Below are 23,133 nucleotides of genomic sequence, written 5' to 3' on the forward strand. Positions count from 1 at the left end.
TGACCTGGTCAGTGCCCAGATTAGTGATGGTTGGGGTTGGTGCCACCCCTCCCTTCTGAGAAGGAAGCAGGAGACTTTCAGAACTTAATAAGGTGTTTCAGCTGAGAATAAAGTCAAAACCAATTTTAAATTCTTGACCCACTCAATGAGATGCTAAGGGTAGTGAGCAGCTGGTGAGTACAGGACATGCTTGGTTGGTTGAGCACCCTCCTGGTTTTCCTCTGATGGATTTGTTCTTCCCTGCTGTTACTGGCCACGGGAAAGGTCCTCTGATGGTCAGAGGGGGACCCCCTTCCCTCTCCCATAGCTGAGGAGAAGCCTCAGTGCTGCACAGTTTCAAGGCTGGTTTGGGTGTTGCTGAAGAGGCAGGTGGAGTCGTGCAGCTGAGGGTTGACAGAACCTCGTTGGCATTACTTGGCCTGTGAACATATGTAGATGATCAGAAAGGGCAGGAAAAACCATAACTTTCTTTCTTCATAATGAAAATGGAAAGCTGACTGTTTTCTGTGCTGTTGTTTTGAAGTTCTTTCTCTTCAGGTGGTGTTGGATGCCTGTTGGATCCCTTTTGGTGCAGAAAGTGAATTCCTGGAGATTCTGCATGGCTTTTTCATAAAACTGTAGATGTGAATGTGTCTCAAGATTTGTTTCAAGCCTGGTCTGGCCCTGGCCACCCTGTGAGATCCCTTCCCACATGCTGTGGAAGAGCAAGTGGTCTCTGGTTCAGATGTGATATGGAAGTTGTTCCAGAGCATGTCAATGCACAAAGTGCTGCTGGGTGAATAAAGTGTCCCTGCTCCCCCTCCCTGCTTTGTTATGTCCATGCTGAGGAAGAGGAGCAGGAGCAGAGCTGCCACCAGTCCCTTTTTGGGGCTCTAACTCAGCACTGTGTTTCAAGCCTGACTTAGGCATGATGTCTTACTGCAAGGGTAGACAAATCAGGGGGGATACTCGCCCAGCATGAGTTATGATCCAAAGGGTGAGAGCTGGGGTATCACTCAGGTCTCCAGAGTCTATCAGGAGGCTTTTTTCTCTAATCATGGCTGTAAAGACCCAGAGCAGGAAGGCTGGGCTTAATTAGGAGAGATGTGTGTCAAGGTGGCAAACAAAGTCCTCCCTGTGCAAATGCTGGGCCACTCGTGCAGGTGTTTTACAAAAGGCAACATTATCAGTGTAACTCATTACCTGCCCGTGCAGGCACACAGATTAGGGCATTTGTTTCTGTGTTGGGGAAAATACAAAAGACCTTTCAGCAGGGCTGTGATTTATGGACATTGCATTAGGGGAACATGGTCTTACCTGTATCTTGCTGGAGTGGCTGTTGACTTGTATTTCCTTTTGGAGCTGGGTCTTTGCTGTGTGGGTTGAGGTTTTTTTCTCTCTTTCTAGCAGAGTTGGAGCAGGTGAAATGTGGTGGCTTGGCAGTGCCCCAGAGGAGAGGCAAAGCCTGGGAAGTTCATCTCCTTGTAGTGCTCTCCTGGGTAGAAATTTGTCAGGTGTTTCTGAGTGTCAGCAGGGCTGGACCAGGGTTTGCCACTCACATTCAGCTGCTTTTTTGGTGGCTGGAGAGAGGCTGCTGCCATGGTCACTACAGGGTTACTTAACCAGAAAGTTGATTTATGAGTGTGTGCCATAGAAATCTATATCCATATAACTGACATGGACCTGCACCCCAGAATGGCCCAAACCAGAGGTGGTTTCTGTTGAACCAGCTCCTTTTCTGGGAAACTGGCAAAGTTCCCTATTGCAGCAGGGCTACAGAAGCAGTGTGGCAGCGTGTTGCTGCCGTACAGATGACTGGGGGGTAGGAGATGTGACCATCTCCCCACATTGATTACACCAGATGTGCTCTCTGGGTCCAGATCGAGGTGTACCCTGCTAGCTGGGCTCCCCACCTCCAGCATGCAGCAAAATGAGTCACTGGAACAGGGCCTGGAAGAGGAGGCACTGTAGGGATGAGGCTGGTGGGATAACCTCCTGGGGGCCACCTGGATTGGGAATACCTGCAGGTGTCCTAGCCAGGGGCAGGAGGAGCCTCAGAGTGCTCTGGTGTCACAGGTGGAATGAGCCAGGAGGATGTGCTGGTCCATGTGCAGTGGTGGGTAGTTCGACCCTTGGATGAGTTCTGGTGCCACTTGGTTTGGGCATCTAATTCCTGAAACACCTGGTGCTCCTGGGACAGAATGCCAACAGGCTGCACTCTTTCTGCAGTGCCAACTCTGTGTGTCTCAGTACCCACTTCTGCCTCCCCCAAATCCCAGATCCTCACATCTCTGGGGCTTAACCGGATTATATTGCTCCCTTAACTGCAAGAAATTATTTTCCCAAGACCTAGGAGGAAGAGAGATGTCTTGAAGACCTGTAAGGAGCAGTGCCCCGGGTGGTTTAAGACTTTGAGAGGATTAGTGCTGTTGCTACAATTAAGAGAGCAAATTGGTGGGTGTGGGAGCAGTTTGGGGCTGTGGAGTCGATGGCTGAATGTACCACCAGTACTGGCTGGTGCTCCTGCCACACTGGGGATTTGTGCCTGAGCCTTGGTGGCAGGGAAGGGGTGAGAGGGAAGAAGCTGTGGTGCGAGCAGTGGGCATTGGTGCCTCTTGGACATGTCTGAGTGGCTGCTGTGGGGCAAGAAAGCTGGCAGCGAGGTGTAGGCTTTGGCTGGGACTTGTGGGGACAGCCCAGTTATTCTCCTGATGGAGCTGAAGCCAAAGCCCTGAGATCAGAGTCTCTGTGTTCACGTGGACTGGATTAGCCCACATCCTCTGCTGCAGGAGACCTTCCTGTCACCTGGGTACCATGGATGTGTTTTGGATATCCCACCCTTATGATTTCTACATATGCTTTTAAGCCTCTTCCAAGCCAGGCTTCCTTTGCTTTCTTTGCACAGGCCTACTCTGAGCGAGCAAACGCCTTGCAAGATCTGTGGGGTTTTTGTCTTTTTTGTCTCCACAATTAAGCCAATAACTCCAGACCCTGACTCTCTTACTTTGCTGGCTTTTCTCTGGACAAGGACATTCTGTGCTTGTAGGTGCTTACCCAGTCCAGATGCTGGTTTCAGCTTCTCATGAGGGCAGGATTGGTGCTACTTAGGTAAAGCTGAGTTCAAGAATTTATGTCTCTGGTGCAAGGATGTGTTGAACTAGCACTCTTCAAGAGCAGAACTTTGTCTTGCAATGAGTCTGTAAGTGGATCTATCAAATCTTTACATAGTAGGAGGTTGGTACACATAATGTTAACTCTAGGCTATAAATTCTGGAGGGAGGAGAAGTTGCTGGTCTTTCTGGTTGCAAAAGAGTAAGAGGCAGAGGCAATCCAGAGAATTTATTTTTTACCAGGAATGAGTTGTAAGCACTGAAATCTCTCTGGATGCCTAAAATTCTTCCTCTTTCCTCCCTTTCAGGCTGTCTGTTTAATTTATTGAGAAAAATGTTTCTACAGCTTTGCAATAAACTCTCGCACACTGTGACAGTAATCTTGGCTTGTTTCAAGTCTGCAACTTGGAGCAGTTGCTGATTTCCCAGAGCGAGCAGAGCCAAGCTGGCTGCTTCTGGTGCAGGGGCTGGGGACTCACACGGTGCCCTCCAGGTGCCACAAGAGAGGGAAGAGGATTACACCGGGGCAGCTGAGGCACTCCTGCAGGGATAAATTCCAGTTAAACACTCCAACGGGGTGTATGAAGAGCTGACATGGAGCAGGAATAAAACACACCGTTTGCTGTAGACGGTTGGTGCTGCGATCTGCCGATAAAGGGGCTTTAGTCCCAGTTTGTCAGTTAGCTCAGTCATATTTCCTGCTGAGTTTAGGGGATTTTTCCCCCTTAAATCATGAGTTTCACAGAACTTCCCTCTCCCTGCTCTGCTTTTAAACAAAACCGGTCTTTTTGTCCTTTTTGGGGGAAATGGAGACAGATTAGAGTTATCTCACATGACTTGAGCGGTGGGCAGCACAGCCCGGCGATGCTGGGCAATATTCTAAAGAACTCACCCATGAACAGCAATTAGCTTTTAATTGTGGCACTGCCGCCTGCCCGGGGCTGCCGGAACAGCACCGGGAGCTCTTTGTGGCCGGAGCGGCACCAAGGGGACCCTGGGCCATGAAAGGGGAGCGGCGGTGGCCGAAAGGGATAAGATGCTCATTTCAGCCCCACCCCCTTACTGCGCTCAAAAGCTCTTATTTTCAGAGCAAAGCACTATTGAAGCATCGGGACAATGGAGCCCAAATCCTGCTGGGGGAAGGGAGATGCTGGCAATTGCACCTTTTGTTGCTTTTCCTTCTTTATTTGCCTATGGCCTCCCCCATCCCACCCCTCCAAGAAATCCACATAGATGCTCGCTAGATGATAATGAAATCACTTTCTTGGGACCTTGCTAATAGGATTATAATTATTACTGGAGATGAACTGGAGTGAATAGAATATTTACCATTTCATCTTAAATTATTGTAAATCCCTCCAAAGCAGCCCTTTGATATGTAAAGTGCTGCTCCTCTCCCCCCCGGTGAAGATAATTATTTAGTGGAAGTTCAGAGCTTTTAAGTATGGTGAGGAGTAGAAAGAGGCTTCCGTGTTTACATAAAGAGAAGAGGAGGGCCTGTGTAATGAACTGGGGACGTTGATGAATATCTTGCCTGGCTCCAGCAAAGGAGGAGGGAAAGTTCTTGCTTAGCAGTTGTAACATCTTGCGCTGTTATTTGGGCAAGAGGTAAAAAAATAATTGGAAATTTAGCTCTTCCTAATCCACATCCCTGCAGCCTGTGTTCAGTTAGTGCATCACCTACCCAGTGACAGTGGCAACATTCTGAGTTTGTTCTGTAGAGCTGGAGGAATTTCTGTCGGAGGAATGACCAAGTAGCCTGGGCATCCTCAGCCTGGCAGAGAAATTCCTTGGGGGAAGGTATGGTGCTTGCCAGACTTGGAGCTAGGCTGGAGATGGAGGGAGGGGTGGACTGGTAAGATGGTGCAAGGACTGGGGCTATGGTGTGAGGGCAGGGGCTGGTGAAAATGGGCAAAGCAAGGAGCTTCGCCTTGGATGGGCTGTGCATGCAGAGGTTCAGGAGAAATCATAGAATGTCCTGGGTTGGAAGGGACCTTGAATATCCCCTCATGTCATTCCCCTGCAGGGATACCACCCACTAGACCATATTTCTTAGGGCCCCATCCAACCTGGCCTTGAACACTTACAGGAATGGGGCAGCCACCTAGACAAGGGGTTGGAAGAGAGTTCAGCTGAGGATTGTTAGGTGGATGAAGTGCATCAGGCAAAAGAAGGCCTCTGGAGCTGAATTTGGATGGAGGCTGAGAAAGCAGTAGGGGACAGCATGCTGCTTGCCCCATTCCTGCTCTGCCCTTTCCCTCCTCTGGCTAGGGCTGGAGATCCCCAGGCCACAGGAGAGAGGGCCACAAGGAGAGGACTGCACCCTGTGGGCACATTCATGTTAGTGTCTGCAAGGAGGGTGCCCTTCTCTCAGCTTTCTCTCGGCTCCTTGAACCCTTCCTCCCAGGGGCTGCCCTGCATGGAGCGTGAGCTCAGGTAGGAAGGGGGATTGCCCCAATCAGCCACCTCCAAGGCCGCCTTCATGCCCTTGCATCCTTTGCCAAGGAGCTGGCATGTCCCAGGAGCGATGGTGACATCACCCCTCCATGGCCCAGGAGTCCTTGTGGAACCTGGGCTTCTCTGTTGTGCTTCCTGGTGGAAGCACAAGCCTGCTCTGTGCAGACAAGGCTCCCACCAGGTGTTTCTGCTGATCTAAGTTATTCCTGCTCTGTAAGTTGCAGCTATATGGTACACCGTATGTGGCACTTTGATATAGAAGGCAGCAGCCCTGCAAGGGATGGCATGTCATATCTTGGTTATGAGACTGCTTCTAATTGACCCATTTCATCTCATGCAGTAGGGAAGGCATGTGGGTGAGAGTTGTGCTTTGTCTGGCACAGGGTGGGAGGCTGCCTTTGCAGCAGAGGCTCATGGAGCTTGTTGTACCCATCGCTGTTCCCAGAGGCACAAACCCTCCATGGATCAGGCCCTGCTTTGTCTAGGTTGGTGCTCAGATGCTGCTGCAAACTGTCTGTTCAGCTCTGTGGCTGGGTTAGCTCCTCATGTCCCAGCATAGAGAGGGTCAAGCCTCTGTGGTGGCTCCTAGGTCTGATTTGAAGGCAGTGACTTTTGAAGAGGTGAATAAAGTCTTTTATTTAAAAAAAAAAGCAAACAAACCTAAACCCCAAAAATATCCTAAGCCATGATATTTGCTGTGGTGAGTTGCCCCCTCCTTGGGGCACTTCTTGCTTTGATTTGCCAGGGCCGTTTGGTGCGTCCCGGCTGTGCCACGTGCAGTGGGACGAAAGGGCCATCTGCCACTGCCCTGCACCTCCCCACTCCCCAGACCTTTGATGGAGTTTTTCATCAGCATCAAAGGAGCTTAGATCAGGCTCCACAGCCAGACCTGAGCCTGTTCCTCTGGGGCACATCTTGATGCCACCCATGGCCACCAGCTCTTTGGTCCCATTGAAGTCCCAGAGCACCTTCATCATGGGTGCTCTTCACATGCAATTACTGTCCTCTCCCTTCTTTGATCCCCAAAATTCCCCAGCAAGTGAAGGGCAACTAGCAGATCTGGGGACAGGGAGCACGGAGGGTGAGAAAAACATTAATTTCAGGCCGACGTATTTTTTCCCCCTTTCCCTCCTTCTTCACTTACTCCTTCCTCACCCCCAAAGTTCATTAATTCCCATCATCTGGTTTGTGTAATCATCGTGGCAAGTGTTCGACGGAGCTGGATAGAGTTACATCCATTTCAAAAAGGCCGAGGCTGGTTCCCAGCCGTTCCCTTTTATTGTTGTATAATTTGCCAACCCAAACAACAGACTCCTGCTTGAGACAAAGGCACACATGTTGCTCTTACCACTGGTCATAAAAAAGCAGAGACTGCCTGCTACTGTACAGGTCTGTGGTGCAACAGCAGCTGAAGCCAAGGAAAATTTTTTGTAAGATGATGTATCAAATAATAAAGCAGCAAGCACTCACACCCCCAAAGAGGAATTTGCTGTTGCTTCTCTCTCTACTTCTTCCTCTTCCTCCACCTCCCTCATTGCCCTTTCCCATTGCTGTCACCAGAAAGCAGAGTCAAAGCCAAGCAGGTAATTTTGAAGCCAGTTGACCTGTGTGCTGGTGGCAGGGTTTGTGATGCAATTAAAACTATTTTATTTTATTTCTTTATTTTGTATTATTTATTTTCTTTATATTACTTTAACATTCTTTCCCAGAGCTGGTTAGGTCCTTGCTTTTAAGGAGTGTTCTTGGGATCCAATGGTTTTGTGATCAGCCATGCAGGCAAGGGGGCCTGACAGGGTCAGGAGGGGACCAGTGTGGTGGCCTCAGGAGCTGAGCTGGTGATGCTTTGGGGTTTTGATTGATGAGCATCTGAGCTCTTGCTCGTGGTCAGGTGCCAGTATGTGCTCCAGCTGTGTGGTTTGGATCCAGCCCCTGGCTGCTCTTACCAGCACTGTACATTTTTCCTGCTTTCTGACAGCAACATGCTGCCTTGCAAGCTGGGAGCAACTGGGTATCACCTTGGCAGAGGGGATGAGTGTAAGGCAAAGCTACCACCAATGGAGGTACCACCCCATCCTTCCCTGGGTGTCTACAGCTCTTTTCCAAGATATTAGAATTAACTCACTCTGCCTAAATTTATTTATTGATATGGGGAGGAGAGAAAAGGCAGAGAAGCAGCAGGAACTAGAGTGAGAATTGGCTGTTGCAGTAAAGCCCTCCTAAAAATGTTTCGCTTAAGATGACAGATGGACAGATCGAGTGCAGTGTGAAATGAGCGCTTTGGCTTTGGTGGGATCCTGACCAGAGCAAAGCTGAACAGGACCATGCTGAGGTGGGAACAGGGTACCAAACTGCCCTGGGGTAGGGACAAGGCAGAGGGAGATGCAGCATGCTGGAAAGAATCAGCTTCTGAGGGGATGCAGCTTTAATCTCCCTCATCTTCTGCACTTGGTTCCTCAGAGCTGTTCCAAGACTGAACAGGCCACTGCTGAGCCTGTTTGCTTTCCAACCTGTAAATTAAAAATACAGAAAAAAATCTTCAATTCATCATGTGCATTAAGTTGTACCATGTTCTGGGTTGTTCTGTCACTGGCTGTACTTTAGCTTGGTGTCATCTTGGGTTTTCAAACCCTCTGTCATTACTCTGCAGGCTAAAAAATCTGTTTTCCCCTAGCATAGGAGAAGAACTTTGTTGTTTACCTTTTGTATTTCTATTCACCTTCTCACCATAACTTTTCAATCTAATTTATGCAGTTTCTTGGGAGGATCTGGGGGGCACTTTCCCATGAAAAAATCAGATTGTCAAAATTAGGTTTTCTGAAAAGGAATCACTTTTTGCCTTCTTGAAACATCAGTGAGGAATGGGACAGAAACTGGTCAGAGATAGGTAAGATGCTTTGTGTGTGCAGTGCTGGGCTGCAAAGCAAATGGTTGTGGGTTACAGACATTAATTTGGCATAAATGTGGCTGATGTCCCAAATAATTTGACTTGCTTTTCCTCACATTTCCCATGTTTTCCTTGCTTCTAGGGAACAGCTATGGGGGGAAACTCTAGAAATTCTGTGCTAAAGTGTTCTTGCTGTATTTGCTGGCAGAGCTGCTGTGGGGACTGCTGTGAGTGCACTCCATCTCCCCCAGGAGAGTTTTATCACCTTTGCCGAGGGAAACTGAGGAAGCACAGAGGATTGAGGAAGTGTGGTGGTGTGGAGCAGAGAGGTTGGAGACTGGAAGGTGCCATTGCTGCAGCTGCATCACAGGACACCCCGGTTTTAAGACTTACCTGTGGGACTTATTACTTGAATTTGTTGGAGCAGGGGGAACATCTCCCAGAGTGGTGCTGGGCAGCTCCAGGGGCTGGATAGGAATGGACGCAGCATGAAACCACCTCAGAAAGAAAAGCCCATCGCTCAGCTCTGGAGCTCCTGCTGGGCAGCAGGACACCTGAGCGAGCTGGGCCTTGGCTGGGCAGCCTGGGGGTGGCCCCAGGGCAGACGGTCCTGGCTGCAGCCCGGGTGAGCCCTGCCCTGGCTCCGGCAGAGCACGAGGGTTTATCCCAGCAGGGGCTGGCTGTGGCAGGAGGTGCATGGGGGGCCAACAGACGTCCCCAGGGATAAAACCAGACACCACAGCTGTGCTCTGCCCTGCACTGGGCTGTCCTACCTGTGGCAAATAATGCAGCAACAGGTTGTGGGGGTCCTCTCACCCCCTGGCATGGTCCTCCTTGAAAAGTAGCAGCAGATTAGCCTGGAGCCCCTCTGTGCAGACAAAACCTGCCACAAAGGGCATTAGACTTCAGGATTGGATTACCATGTGGCCACCTGTCATCCCCACTTTGTAAATTTATCTCACTCTGGGTCTGATTTTCACATTGGAGAAGTTTGCGCTTAAAAACCCCCCCGCCCAGTGCCTTTCCAAGCAACAGCCCGGCTGAGTTCATCTTAGTATCCCTTCTTATTCCAGGCTTCAGAGCTGCATGGGGCTGGGGATTAGGGCTGTTTGAATGAAGAGAGCCTTTATTACATTAGTTTAAGTGGTTAATAGGTAAAGTAGGCCAATCCATCTTTAGACTAAGCCTATCACTTCGCCTACGAAGGGTGCAGGCTTCACCGAGGAAATGTTCATTAAAGGAAAAGCTTTTCCTCTGTCCCTCTTGACATGTTAATAGCTCAGGGTTAGGGGCTTGCTCTTTGCCTGTGCAAAATTCATAGCTGTGCAAAATTCATAGCTGTGCTCATGCAGCAGCTTCCTCCCTTGCTGGGACCCAGATACTGGCAGCTCTGCCCTAGTCAGCAGTGCCTTCTGGCTGGGCTGGGTGGGGAATGAAGGATGCTGGGAGTCTGCTGGTGCTCCTCATCCTCATTTCCTTCTTCCATGCTCAATAAGCAGGTGCCTCATCCCTTCCCAAGCAGGGAAGTGGGGATGGAGTTCAAATGACAGGTAGAGGCAGTGCTTTGGTGCTGGGACTCTCTGCTGTGGGATGTTCTCAAGGCCAGAAGTATTTGTGGGTTTGAAAGGATTAGACAGTTCATAGTCACTATGAAATAGGATGATTTGGATGCAGATGCTGTCTCCAGAGGTCTTTGAACTCCGGGTTGCCAGAAGGCAGGAGGATAACAAGGCAGGAGGGATGGCTTGCCAAGGTTTTCATGCTGTATTTTCTACTCCAGTTTCCACTATGGCCCTCAGTGGTGTCTCTATCCAGCCCTGGGGCTCAGTTGAGCTCTCTATTTCCCACAGCCTGGTTCCCTCTCTCATCTCCCTTTGCTCTCCTGTATGGACAGCAGTGGTAGCTGCACCTCTGCCTTTCTCACCTTGTGTCAGGCAGTGCTGGCAGGAGCTGCCCATGTCTCCATGGTGCCTGAGAATCCTCCATGGAAAAAGAGGCTCCACAGTGGTCACAAGCTGCCTTGGGTGATCTGTATCCACCTGACCTGAAAGCAGGTTTCTGCTGGACCCCAGTCCTTTCTCCCAAGGGGCTGCATCCCGCCAGGGCATTGTGGCTCCTCACCATCACAGCTCCTCTTTCCCCTCCCAAAGCAGCAGCTGTAGTTTAGCATGGCCCTTGCTGTCTTGGAGCCCCAGGAGTAGCTATGCTCAGCTCTGGATCTGGTCCTCCTCCCACCAAAGTGTATGTCCAGTGTGTTGTGTTGGAGCTGCAGGGCTCTGCTGGGCCAAGTTGCCCTTCTCCAGCTGTGGCTTGAATGTGAATAAATTCTTCTTCTTTCCACCACTATGAGTTCAGACCAGCCAATGTACCAGTTCCTTCTGTCCCTGAGGCTCTGCTGTCTCTGGCTGCCAGGATGATGGATGGTGCCTCTGTGGGAGATTATGGAAACCATGGGAAAGCTCCCACAACTGACATGCCCATGCAGTAAAACTTTGCTTTCCTGGATGTGGTGTTGTCAGAGGTTCAAACAACCTCTATGGGCCACAATATTTGGCTTCTCTTGCAGCTGTCTTTCTTTCATGCAGCCACTTTACAAACAAAGCAGAGTCTGAGACAATCTTGAGGGTGTCAGTTTTGGGCTGTGCCTGGCACCCATGCGGTCCAATGAAGGGAGAGCACGAGCAGGGGCCCGAGGGCTGTTTTTGGTGGATCCAGGCCTTGTACATGGGATGAAGGTTCTGCTTCTACCTCTGCTCACCTCAGCCCATGCTGGCCAACCTGAGGGCAGTAGGTGTGTCAATGTGCCTTGTTCTGCTTTGCTTGCTGTGATAGGTCACCAGCAAAATGTTCTTAAATTGCCAGGAATTTAGGCCCTCTCCAAAAATAACAGTCTGGGAGGTTTGGGCTTGCCCAGAACTGAATACTTTCAGCCACAAGTGCAGTGTGGGCCCAGGAGATGAACTGCTCTGCAAAGGGGCTGATGCCAGGCCAGTGGATGCCTCTTAGGTAAAGAGTTACTCCCTGCTTTCTTCCACTTATGGTGAGCTCCTCTGTATTTGCTGAAATGCTAATTAAGAACCTGTGTTTCCCAACTGAATCAACTGACTTGGCACTCCATCCCCAGCAATTTCCTCCTGTTTCACAGCCCTGCCCAGTGCCTTTCTTGTGCAAGGAGGGGAAAAATAAACCTTGCATCATTCCCATGAGACTGATAAATGCTGGCTGTAGTAGTCCTGGGGGAGAAATCAGTCCCAAAATGCAGAGCCCCATACAACCAGCAATCCAATGAACCTGACCTAAAGCTGAAGGGCTTCAGTGGAACACAGGCAACCTGAGAATATTTTGGGAAGCTTTCTCCTCTCTAGGCAGGTCCCAGGCCGTTAAGGACTTCATGGCTGGAAAACAACCTCTTAAATCAAGCTGAAAACCAGTTGGTGGCCAGTGCAGGATATAGAACTCGGGTTTAATGTGGCCATAAAAGGGGACACCACTTAATGAGCAAATGTTGAAATCTACCTCAGCCCACGACAAATTTAAGAGTTGCTCTGAGTGTTATTGACTGGCCCTATTCTGTGACAGCATGGGGTTCCAGAGTTGGCCAGAAAGGCGAAGGATTAGTCAGAGTTTTATTCTGGTTGCTGGTTTTGGCACACATACTAGCTCCTGCCTTCCAGAAGCTCTCACATCCCAGGTATCTGGTAGACCAGCGTGATTTTTATCTGCATGTGAAACTCCACTTGTGTGGACTTGAAATCCCAGCCTTCAGGGCTGCCACCACCTCTGGCCATGACTGGAGGTTCCACAAGCTGATATCCCCTTCCTCCACAGTCCACCTCGTCCATTACCACTCCTACCCGAGTGCCATGCAGGTCTGGCACAGGGATTGTCTCCCACCTTGGGACTGTGGAGAAGGGGCTTTCTGGGCAGCCTGTAGGCACAGCTCACAGGAGGATGGAGGTGCAGCCCCTGGGTGCCCCTTGCCAGTAAACACATTGCACAAAGGCAATGCCAGAGGCTGGTGAAGTAAAATACCAGGTACAGTGTGAGCTCACCAATGGTTGCATAAGCAGCTACTGACTAAATTTCATAGACATGGGATGATTTTCGATGCAAACAGACCTCTCATTCCTGGATCCCCTGTTATTTGCCCTCAGAACAGACTGGTCAGCTTTCTTCCCTTGCGTTCTTAATAAGGGCAACCATTGGCTTTAGCACAAATTATCAGTGGCTGTTTTAATTGCAAGAGCCCTGGTGATTTTTGCTGTGGAAGCATGAAAGCAGTCAGGGAGGAGATGGCTGTTGGGAGCAGCCTCTGTGTGGTGTCCTCTTGCTGAGGGAAGCACAGCTTCAGGCTTGCAGATCACACGCTGGCTGCTTATTTCTCTGTGCTGGGTGGATGCTTTGAAAACTTAATCAAGTTTTATAACTTTAATTTCGTACTTGACTCCCCTTTTGCCTTTTCTTTTCAACTGTCTCTCAACCCAGAGCAAATGAGTCCATTAGGGCTATAAAGGGAAAGAACTGGCAAATGGTCTAAAATATTTTAGCTTGCCTAGTGAATAATAGGAAAAAATTACTCTTCCTGCTTCATGCCACTTCCATCAATTCTGCAAGCTCCCTACTCTTTCCCCATGTGGTTAATTAGGAATAGGCAGGGAATAAGGTGGAATTGCTGGAAGCTTTAAGTTTTAAAAGTACTTTGTGAAGGAACGTCCTGCCCATGTACTGAGGCTGTGTTCTCCACAGTTGTACCCCATATCCTGGCCTGCTGTAGCCCGTGGGGCAGTGCTGGAGTGGGGTTGTCCTCATTGTCTCTTGGACTGGGATGTGCTGAAGATGCCATGGGCAGCTCTTGATGCCCTTTCTTGCTCATGTGAGGAAACAAGTGATAGGGAATAGGAAAGCAGGGGGAGAAACTGGATGCAAGAGGACACCTGTGAGTGAAGTCCTGCTGTTGGCAAGCCAGAGAAAAATTGCGCCCTCTTGCCTGAATTGGGAAAAGTTTTGCATTTGAAATGCTGAGGGAAAATGAGGTGGACTTACTCTAGTGATCTCCTGCTTTTCTGCTGTACCATCCTCTCATTCCCATGGGGAAATGAGCTCTGGACTGGGGCTGAGGTCTCAGTGGTGCAGTCATGAGCCAAAACAGCCACCTCAGGTGCAGCTCAGAACCCATCCTGACCAGTCTAGAGCTGGTGTGGTACATTCAGCCATGGTCCAAGCACAGAGTGTAGCTCAGCTAATCCACTCATGAATAACTGGGGGATTACTCAACTGGATTTCTAATACAGTGGCCTTTAATAATAATCCTCCCTTAATCCCTAAATCAATGGGAAATGGATTTGTCTGTATGATCCAAATGGCCTGTGAAGGCATTCTAGGGAGAAGAATTCTTGTGTATCTATGTGTGAACATACCTGTAAATGCATATGGATGTTTTTGTTCCTCTTCCTTGCCCTTCTGACCCATGTCTGTGTGTTTTGCTGGCAGGGAGCTGATGCCCAGGACACTGGAGGGGCAGATCACCATGGAGAAGACCCCCAGCTACTTTGTCACCAAGGAGGCCCCAGCCCGCATCTCGTCCATGAGCAAGGGCACCAAGCTGATCGTGGTGGTGCGGGACCCCGTGACCAGAGCCATCTCGGACTACACCCAGACCCTCTCCAAGAAGCCTGACATCCCCACCTTTGAGAGCCTGACCTTCAAAAACAGGACTACAGGCCTCATAGACACCTCGTGGAGCGCCATCCAGATTGGCATCTACGCCAAGCACCTGGAGAACTGGCTGCTGCACTTCCCCATCGGGCAGATCCTCTTTGTCAGCGGGGAGAGGCTGATCAGGGACCCCGCGGGGGAGCTGGGCAGGGTCCAGGACTTTCTGGGCCTCAAGAGGATCATCACGGACAAACACTTCTACTTCAACAAAACCAAGGGCTTCCCGTGCCTGAAGAAGGCGGAGGGCAGCAGCAAACCCCACTGCCTGGGCAAGACAAAAGGCAGGACCCACCCTGACATCGACCAGGAGGTGGTGCAGAGGCTGAGGGACTTCTACAGGCCCTTCAACATGAAGTTCTACCAGATGACAGGGCAGGACTTCGGCTGGGACTGAGCTTGGCATGGGAAAGTCCCCTGTTATTACTTGCCCAACACGGTTTGCTTATATAAAGAGATATATATGTATGTAAAATGTACAGAAATCTATTTTATAATAATTTATTTTTAATTCCTAAGCAATTAATTCACTAAGCTGCCTAACCGCACTGGCTAGAACGGTAGCCTGTAACCTGTTTAACATTCCACAGTGTTTAATTCTAATGTCTCTCCTTTCCTTGTTTTTTTTTCCTTCTTCTTTCTGTTTGGTTTGGTTTGTAACAGACAGTGCTTCCACTTTTCCTAAACAAAATTTGTATTTAAAAATCAAAAGGAGGGAGGGAGGGAAAGCACAAGTTTATTTTTGTTACGGGTATCTGGCCTTTATAAACGGTTGCTTTCCCTATTCCAGTGTCCCAGTCTCTGCTCCGCTGTTGTGCTCCCTCATCCCACATTTTTCTGGCTAGTTCCATGGCCCGGGGGGGTGTTTCTCTGGGGTGGGTGGGAGGAAGGCTGGGCATCCCTGCACCCCACATACCTCTGCTGAGCAGCAGCATGTTTTCCCAGTGGGTGTAAGCCTGGGAACACCAAGCCAAGGGCTCCTGCTCAGGATTGCCAGGAGGGCAATGTGCTCTTCTTCCAGCAGAGAAGCTGCAGAGCTGGTTGCAAAGGCAAAGCTCTCAGTTTTCCTTCCTGCTTTTTGTCCAGGAGGTTCTTTCCCACAATCCCTCTATGCATTTAAAATCTTTACTGCAGGACAAATGTAAAATGCTGTGTCTGTGTGTGACATGTGTGGTGCTGGTCAGAGCGACTTGCAGAAAGTGTTGCTCCAGGGACACCCATGCACACCAGGCACTGCTGGGAGATAGCAGTGCCTGCAGCATGTGGAGCACCCTCCACCCACCAAAGACACCAGCAGAACCACTGGGAAAACCTCAGGTGCCTGCGTGGCATCATGGCCAGCATGGAGTGTGTCCCAGCACATGGCACAGGCACTGTTACCTCCAGCCCACGGCCACCGCAGCACACCCAGTACGTGAGACTGGGGAACATCACCCTTAGCCCTCTTAATTCTAGCTGTGGTCTCTCCCAAGGAGCAGTGTTTGCTTAGAGCCAGGGAGAAGCGCTGCTTCACCAACAAGGGTGAATCTGTAGGAAGGCAGGGGGGAATCTGGGCACGCTGGGGTTGGGGTACTCCTGGCAGTCCCTGGGTGCTCTGGCTGGCCAATGCAGCCTGACTTCAGAGGGTTCAGGTGGGATGAGGGACCTGCTGGGCTCTGCAGGCTGACAGCCCCTGCTTTCCCTCTGTCCTACAAAATCCAGCTGCAGGCCTGAGCAGCTGGGTGGATCTATGCACTTTTGAGGGGTTTGGCTTCAGCTCCAGCCAGATCCCTGGCTCTGTTTCCTGCTGCCAGGACAGGTGATGAGTGCAGGAGTGTGTCTGCTTTATCCCAGACCCTGCCACTGTTGGGTGACTGAGGGGAAGGAGCTGCAGGCACTAAGAAAATGCTTCCTGGTGGAAAAACAAGTGATTTTTGGTTCTCAAAACCTCAGTCTTCCTTCTAGCAGCTTATGCAATGCCTGGAAAGAAGCTTGACCTCTGCACTTGGCCCTTGGGTGAGCTCCCACCTCCCAGTGTTTCACTGGTGGAGCCTCCAGGACCTTTGTGCTGGCATGGGCTCCTTCCCAGGTGCTTCCCTCCGGAGTCTCTGCCGGCTGCTCAATGCCTGGAGAGTTCTGCATCCCCCTGCAAGTCTTCCTTGCTTTCCTGCAAACAAGTTTTTAATATCCCAATGCCTTCCTCAGCTGTACAGCAGAGTGTGGGCTTAATTTGTATAATCGAGCCCTGCTGCGAAGAACTCTTGTGGAGCAAACTTGTTGGAGAGTGGAAATACAGAGAGTGAGGAATAACACTTCTAACCATAAGAAAATTGTCTCAATATCCTTCATAATGAAGTCTGCAGTAGACTTTTAATGCAAAAAAGCCTTACCTAACAAATATGACAATGAAGGTGAATTCTCTGTGGTGTTCATCTGGTTGCTAATATTGGAATCCACGCATTTTTTTTAAATACCCCCCTTATTTCTTTTAAATTAAGCTTGGAGGTGTGATTAGAAGTTTGATCAGTTGGTATTTTTTTTCCCATTGTAACTTTAATTTATGGCTGAGTTTCATTCAGTCCTGTATTCAGAAGTGCAGTATAGCTATTAGTGATGTGTTGTCTGTAACATGGTTCTATAGTCCAGTAGCCAATTTGTAAAAAAAAAAAAAGTACAAAATAGAAAGGAAAACAAACAAAAAAAGCCACAAAAAAGAAAATATAAAAAAAAAAGTATATGGAGTATTTTGTGGTATGTACAACACAAATTAATTTTACACAGAGAAAGATGTTTCTAGGAAAATGAAATTCTGATAATTCATACTATTTGTATGAACAAATAAAAGCTCTATTTTCCGAAGCGACAGGCACGGCTGTGTTTATTCGGGAGGGTTGGATGTGCTGTCCCTGCCAGGACTGTCCGTGCAGCCGTGCTGGCCCAGGGGCCCCTGGGGAGCCTGGGGAGAGGGACACGGTCCTGGGCCAGGGCTCCCTGGGGCTGCTCTGGGGCCAGGGGCTGTCCTGGGGCACCCAGAGGTGTCCCAGGGCTGCCCAGGCAGGGTCTGGGGGATTGCCCCTGGTCCTGCTGGACACACCCAGCTGGGCACCCCCTGCTGCACCCAGCACCAGCTCAGGGTCTGGGGGCTGCCCCTGGCCCTGCTGCGAGCACTGGATGGGCTCAGGAACGCTCCAGGACAAACTCAGTCCTTCACAGCTGCAATGGGGAACCTCTCCGGTGCCAAGTTCCTTTTCCAAAGCTTTATTCTCACTGTAGTGATGCTGATCCAGCCTCCTGGGTCAGTGGTTACTGCTGCTCCCTCAGCATTTTTCGGCATAAAACTTCATTACCATGAAATTCAGAAGGTCCCAGGCCAGTGCTATACAATGCAGCACCTGAAGAATTAGATTTATATAATGTACCAAATGCCACTAAAAATGAATTTAAATAATTTCATTTTTCTTTGCAAGCCTTGCATCTGGTGCAGAGTAATTGATGGTACTCTTTCAGATTGTCCATTTTTCAGAGACCTTCTAGAGAAGGAGTCAGGACAGAGCACAAGATTTAATTTAGCCATTTAGGAAGAATTTAACCTGGAAACCTCCAGCTGGTCAGGGGTGTAATTAGCTGTTCCCAAACTCTGGCAATGCTTAAACTCTATAGGTGTCTCATTTTTAAAATATGTAGATTTTACTTTAACATTCCCATGTAACTTTCAAGCAGCACAGCTGGATGACCTCAGCTTGATGGAGCTGAGCTGTTCCTTACCTCATTCTCACCTCCCCTTGATTTCATTCCAAACCAGGTGTGAATGCCCCAGCAGATGTCAGTCCTGGAGGCAGCCTGGATCTGAGTTCACCCTGATTTTACAGCAGCTCATGGACCCCTGTCCCTCATTTCTGTATTTTATGTGAGCTGCTCAGTTCTGGGTTGGAAAGCATGTGGGTGCTGTTCCTTCACAGGTAGATTGGTGCTGCAGAGGAAAGGGAAGGGGATTCCTGGAGTCCTTGTGGGGTTCAGCATCTGCCCTGTCCTCTATATAGCCCTGAAAACTGTTCCCAGTTGTACCTGGGCTTGTGGATATTGTGGATTCATTCCCCAGTTTGGTTTGGGGACCGTTCTCAGGTGCTGTTTGGTAAGAGCATCCAGAAGACAAGGATAAGGATGTCTGTGGCTCATGGGGGCCTGCATCCAGAGAAGGGTTTGCTCTGAAGAAGATGGGCTGAAGGGTGTCCTTGTAGATCTGGAACCTCAGCTGAAGGAGGAAGTTCCTGAAGGCAAATGGACTGATGAAGGGGTAGGTGAGACTGTTGTAACACTGCTGCTAAGCATGGTGATAACCAAGGTGGATTTACTTTTTCTCTTGGCTCATACAGGAAAGATGAGAAACAATTTCTTTAACATAGAAATCAAACAGGTCTCCAGGTTGTGCAAGTGAATGTGGCATTTCTAGGGGAGATGCTTGGGCTGATGGCAGCATCCCAGAGAAGCATCACCTTGCTGGGATGAGAATACACAGAGCAGAATCCACCTGAAAGGGTACAGCCAGGAATCTCTGTGTGGCACTCAGGGAGCGTTGAGACCTCCCTGAGGAAGGTGAGGGAAGGGTGAAATGGCAAAGGATAATCTGGAGAGCATGTAAGCACCAGGGAAAGATCTGGGGAGGATCTGTGAGGGCAAGAAGTGCTGGTAAATCTTGGAGTTGAGTCCATGCTAACAAAGACATTGAAAAAGTTGGTAGATTCCATAGGTAGAATTGCATTTATTGAGCTTTGGGCCAAAATGATTAATTTAAAAGCACCTTGAAGTTTGAGGTTTTTACTGGGGCCTTTTTCAGGAAGATATCTTTATTGTATATGTGTATTCTCCTTGTGCCCAGTGTTCAAATGTCTCAGAGTTTGTGCTGTTGGTAGTCCCAGATCCCCAACCACCAGGGCATTGCAGTTTTTGTTATTTTTTTCTCCTCTTCAAAAATGTTACCCAGCCGCTAAATCTGTCTGTAAATTGCTTTATTTGAAGCTAAACTATTATCCTCCAATTTCTCTCTGTGGTTAAGAATCATGGTGTTAAAACTTTTCCTAATGCATATATTTAGAAAGGTAGTGGCTAATTGGTTATAAATCATTCAAACATTTCTGTGCAAGGCAATTGTTCAGCACCTTGTTAAATGGCTTTTTTATTAGAGAGAGGAATTTCTGTGTCAAATGATAGGGCTGGTACCTTCAGCTGGGGTAATACCATATGACCATTGCAAGTCCTCAGACCTTTCTGTAAATTAGGATATCCCCACCCCTTTATTTACAGATTAAAATTAATTTCTTTAAGACACCTGATTGTTGCAGGGTCCTACAGCCTAATTCACTGTGAGAGCAGGTGGTCCCAAACACTCACTAGGTTGGCTGGTCTCACTGTCTCTGAGCTCTTCTCACCAAGATTTTTACTCTCTTTTCCTCCTGCTGCTTTCCCTGATTTTCCAGCAGTCCTGCAGGACTTTTAGATCTTGACTTCTGCTTCTGCAGTTTACTCTTTCCCCCTGAGAAGGGTCTTACAAATAGGATTGCAAGAATCAGCCACTCTCACTGGAGCAATTTGCTTAAGAACTGGAGAGCATCGTCCTCCAGGAATGCTATTTGCAACTATTTATAGAGTCAGCTCTAAATGTGAGGCTTAATTCATGCTCATTAAGTCGTCTGAGATGCTTGATGAGCAGCACTGCAGCAGTGCTAAGGGTTCCTGGCTATTTGAGCTGCTCACAGCAGTGAAAGCATCACCGTTTTTCTTGCCTTGATCTTTTCCCCATCCCACCAGGGACTGGTAGGGAGAATATCTGTATCAGCTACCTCAGGAAAAAATCTGGATATTGGTCTTTTGCCAGAAATTACAGGCCATGTGCTGGTAGCCACCAAAATCCTGAACAAAGGGATGAATTTTCAAACTAATATGCTCTAAAAATGGCTTGGCAGAGAAGATCCAACTGACTGCTTTGACATTGAGGTTATTTAGCTGGGAATTGATGTGTCAAAACCTTAAAAGCTACACCAAAGAAAATTTAAGAAAGCACCATGATTCCAGCTAATTAAGTAATGTCAGCCAAATATAATTTATTTCTCACCATCACTCATGTCTACAACAGAATTATCTCATTTTTGATTTCTAATGACTTACTCTCTGTCATTAATCTGGCCATGAATTATTTTTATATAACTTTTTGGCATTGAAACAAAGAATTTTTTTTCTTTTTAATAAAGAGAGAATCCCTAGATAATTCTGCATCACCCTTGAAAGGGGGCAGGGAGTGTAGCTTAGGTTTCATGGCACAGCTCCAGCCTCCCTTGCCAGAAACTCTGGTAGGCTCTATCCCAGGTTTACCCAGGACTTCAGCTTATCCTTGCTCCCTGTGAAATTCCCTTTAGTATCACCCTGCATATTCAGGCTCTGGTTTGGGCTTTTAGTCTACCAAAAAAGAGGCCTTTTCCTGCACTTCTCAGGGAATTTTTTCAAGTGCTTTTCATTGAGCATTAGTGGCTTTTCAGTTTCTCCCAGGATCCCTGGCTCTTCTCATAGGTACAGGGGGTTGCTGAGGTTTAAAATTTGGCTCCTTCACTTGGATCATGTGCAGTTCTGTCTCAGGCATGTGTGTCCTGGTTATTGGAAGTGTTTGTATTCCTGCTTTACTGCTTTGGTTTGTGTGTTTGTGTTTCCTAATGGTTTGTTTCTTCAAGTTCAGCTTGTTTCCAAGTCCCTGGAGCAAGCCCCAAGGATGCTCCCAGGCAGGACTGTTTTTTTCATCCCGTTCCCCACCTCTGATCCCAGATAGCTCCAAGAGCAAGGAGATGAACCTTTGTTTCCTGCTGCTCATGGGTGAAGAGGGTGAACCTGTAATGTGGAGGTCTGTGCTCTGCTGGGGTTTCTGTTGCAGTGAAGCCCTTGAGCATAACCTAAAGACACCAGCACATACCCTTTGTGTGAAAGGGCCAGTCCCAGCTACAGAGCAAAGAAACTCTGGTGGTTTAGGAGGGCAAGAAAGTGTTGGATGCTTTACAAACATTGGCCTGACCTCCAGAAAAATCCCATTGTTTCCAAGCACTTGAGAAGCAGAGCCTGCTCCCCTCAGCCCCCAAGAGCTCTGCATGTCCCACGGGAGGAGCTGCCACTGCCAGCCAGCCCGGGCTGCTGCAAGGGAGCCTGGCTAGCAGTGACCCGGGCAGACAGCAAGAGAGAGCAGCAGCAGCACAGCCAGGAGTGCCAGGCAGGCCGAGTCTCAGCTGGCAGAGATCTGCTGCCTTCAAAGGGCGAGCTGGGAGGGAGCTGCAGGCAGGAGCAGATGGCTGGAGGGGAGTGTGGAGAGCGGAAAGGGAGCACCACACAGGGACAAACATTGCTTTGCTGTGTCCTCTGCATGGGCTGGGGCTGCTTAGAGCAATCTTATATGTAAGAGCATTTCTGAAACTCAGGGGGTCATGCCCACCTTGACAACAGAAGTGTAATTCAAGTTGGAAATGGCTGAGTGGCCACAGGTCGTGGAACTCACACCAGGAGTGAAATTGGGATGAGTCACCTACAGTTCAGCATTTCCCTGGTGCTTCACCAACATCTTTCAAGGGCTATGTGGTTACAGCGGGCTTTGTGCCCCCTCAGCCTCCTAAGCAGGGGGATGGAGTGGGGTGGACAGCAGAAAAGGCCCTGACTTTGTGCCAGCCCTGCTCAGCAGTAGGGGAAACATCCCTGGCTTATCAATGATGTTTCCAGCACAAATGAAAATCACAGCCCTGTAACAGCTACTATAAAGAAAATTAACTCTATCCCAGCCCAAACCAGCATATTTTTTTTACCTGTGCCTTCCTGGATGACCAGGCTCCGGTGCTGAATTTCTAAAGGGAGGAACAAGGGGAAAGTGAGCAGGTAAATCAAATTCATATTGTTGCAGCCCAGAAGGCTGGAGGACTCTGGTTGCTCCATGATCTGTCTCTGCTGAGGACTGGGAGAGGCTCTGGCAAAGCTGCTCTCAGTCCAGGATCCCACATCTCAGTGGCAAAGGACAGACCATGTTTACATCCTGCTGTAGGAGATGCAGAGCTGCTCTACTCTATGTCCCCTCTCCCTTCCTCCTAAGCCAAAACAAAACTTGAAAATCAAAAACCCAAACAAGGAAAATGCCTCTAAAATCCAAAGGAGTTTTTGACTCATTTCTGCTTCCCAGAATTTCATTATTTCCTATGGAAAATCTACTTCACCCACAAAAACCTGCTTTGCAGAAACTTCCATGTAGTTAAAAACTAAGAAAACATCTTTTTGGAAAATGGAGTGGCACTAACACTTGTGCTGATTCTGGCCCGAAGGCAGGCAGATGGGACAGTGGGGAGCCGGGGGTGAGGACCTTGGCAGTGGGATGTGTCTGCAGCAGAGGCAGGGAAAAGCCCAATATCCCAGCTGATACCTGAGCAGACCTGCAGGTGGGTTCTGTCAGGCACACAGGGAGATGTGCTGAAGCCACTGGGCTGTTCTGGTGTCCAAACCCTCCTGAAGTGCTGCTCAGTTATGGGCTAACACAGGAGGGGCTGCAGAACTGTCAGACAGCCCTTGGCTTGCTTTGGTCAGGAGAATGATGGCAAGAGTAAAGTTCAGGGCAGGTGCTGCTCTGCCAGGGGGAAGCTCCAAAGCACAAATCTCCTGGGGCCCATCAGCACCAAGAAAGCGCAGGCATGGCATCCCTGCTGAAGTGCAGTGCAGGATTTAGCAGATAGCTACACAAAACCTGGGCTCACAGTCATGTGGGTAGGGGGGTAATGGCTTCAAAGTGAAGGAAGGCACATTTACACTGAGCATTAGCAAGAAATTCTTCCCTGTGAGAGTGGTGCGGCCCTGGAACAGGGTGCCCAGAGAAGCTGTGGCTGCCCCATCCCTGGAAATGTCCAAGGCCAGGTTGGATGGGGCTCTGCACAAGCTGGGCTCTGCACAAGGTGTCTCTGCTCATGGCAGGGAATTTGGAACCAGGTGATCTTTGAGGTCCCTTCC

General features: G+C 49.1%; 1 protein-coding gene across 1 annotated transcript in view; it reads left to right on the top strand.

The window, feature by feature from the left end:
• The window catches only part of LOC139602720 (heparan sulfate glucosamine 3-O-sulfotransferase 3B1-like), a 28,836-nt gene extending 11,851 nt beyond the window's left edge, over positions 1-16,985 (top strand). The window contains exon 2 of the mRNA XM_071452809.1: positions 13,921-16,985. Within this exon, the coding sequence (XP_071308910.1) occupies positions 13,921-14,539 (619 nt within the window). The 3' untranslated portion in view covers positions 14,540-16,985. The remainder of the gene's footprint in view (positions 1-13,920) is intronic.
• Positions 16,986-23,133: the final 6,148 nt, after the last annotated feature.

Source organism: Agelaius tricolor, unplaced genomic scaffold (genome assembly GCF_023055355.1).
Source record: "Agelaius tricolor isolate 1412-34295 unplaced genomic scaffold, bAgeTri1.0.p SCAF_35, whole genome shotgun sequence".
Taxonomy (NCBI): Eukaryota; Metazoa; Chordata; class Aves; order Passeriformes; family Icteridae; genus Agelaius; species Agelaius tricolor.